General features: G+C 30.2%; 1 protein-coding gene across 1 annotated transcript in view; it reads left to right on the forward strand.

Moving 5' to 3' along the window:
* Positions 1-308: 308 nt before the first annotated feature.
* Positions 309-973, forward strand: part of LOTGIDRAFT_230381 (hypothetical protein) — a gene marked incomplete at its 5' end in the record, with an annotated part of 15595 nt that continues 14930 nt past the window's right edge. Inside the window, one exon of the mRNA XM_009048102.1 lies at positions 309-588. Coding sequence (XP_009046350.1) covers positions 309-588 — 280 coding nt within the window. The remainder of the gene's footprint in view (positions 589-973) is intronic.

A 973-nucleotide genomic window follows, 5' to 3' on the forward strand; every position in this document is an offset into this window, starting at 1 on the left:
TCATAGAACCAAAAGATCCAGAACACTGTTATGACAATATAAATTGACGTTTCAAGCAAAAAAAATGAAATGAAATGAATGGAGTTCTACGTCTTACTTTTCTGCACCATGTGCTCTTTAATAAATAAACAAAAAGTAAATTTAATAAATAAAAATAAAACGGAAAAATCATTATTTATCTTCTACAGTCATTTGTTTATTACGTGGTTAATGACATAGGAGTTAATCTTGTATGAAAATCATCGTGCTTATATAATCTGGTCATTTTATATCAGTCGTTTAGTCAGATATATTACCTAGATATCAAAATGACTAAAGGGTACCTATGCCTGTTAGTTCTTATTCTGCTAACGTGTACTGGTAGCTGCTTATCTGCCACTCAAATTCCATCACTACCAGACAAATCAGCACCAATTAATGGTATACAGAGTACGAATTGGAATGTGTCAACACTTCTTAGTGGTGGTTTTAATGCTTTTGGAAACTTCATAAATCAACAACAATTCAATGAATCTTTTGTTACATGTTTAGGAGATATCGAATATGTTAGTAAATCTGTGGGGCAGCATGAATTGTGGGCTCTTAAAAGTAAGTTCATCGACAAATTTTCCACAATTGTCATAACTATTATGATGACTGATCCCACTGTGCCTATATTGACAAGGTGTCTAAAATCTAACTTGACATTTTGAAGGAAGTTGCTGTACATATAAGTACCCACACTCCTCGACAGTTCTTATAACAGACAAATTCTACTAGAAATATTCTCGCTGAAGAAAGTACGTTGTTGAAAGCACTTTCTATGATATTTTGAGCTTTATTTTTTTTTTTACTTTTTAGCATTGTCTGGGGACGGGTATATAATTTTTTTAGATTTAGAAAATATATTCATTCATTTAGTTTATTGAATTGTTCCAACTCAATATTTATTTTTTTTCATTATTTTTTTTTTATAAATTAATTGATTTCTGTA

This window comes from Lottia gigantea, assembly GCF_000327385.1.
Source record: "Lottia gigantea unplaced genomic scaffold LOTGIsca_12, whole genome shotgun sequence".
Lineage (NCBI taxonomy): Eukaryota > Metazoa > Mollusca > Gastropoda > Lottiidae > Lottia > Lottia gigantea.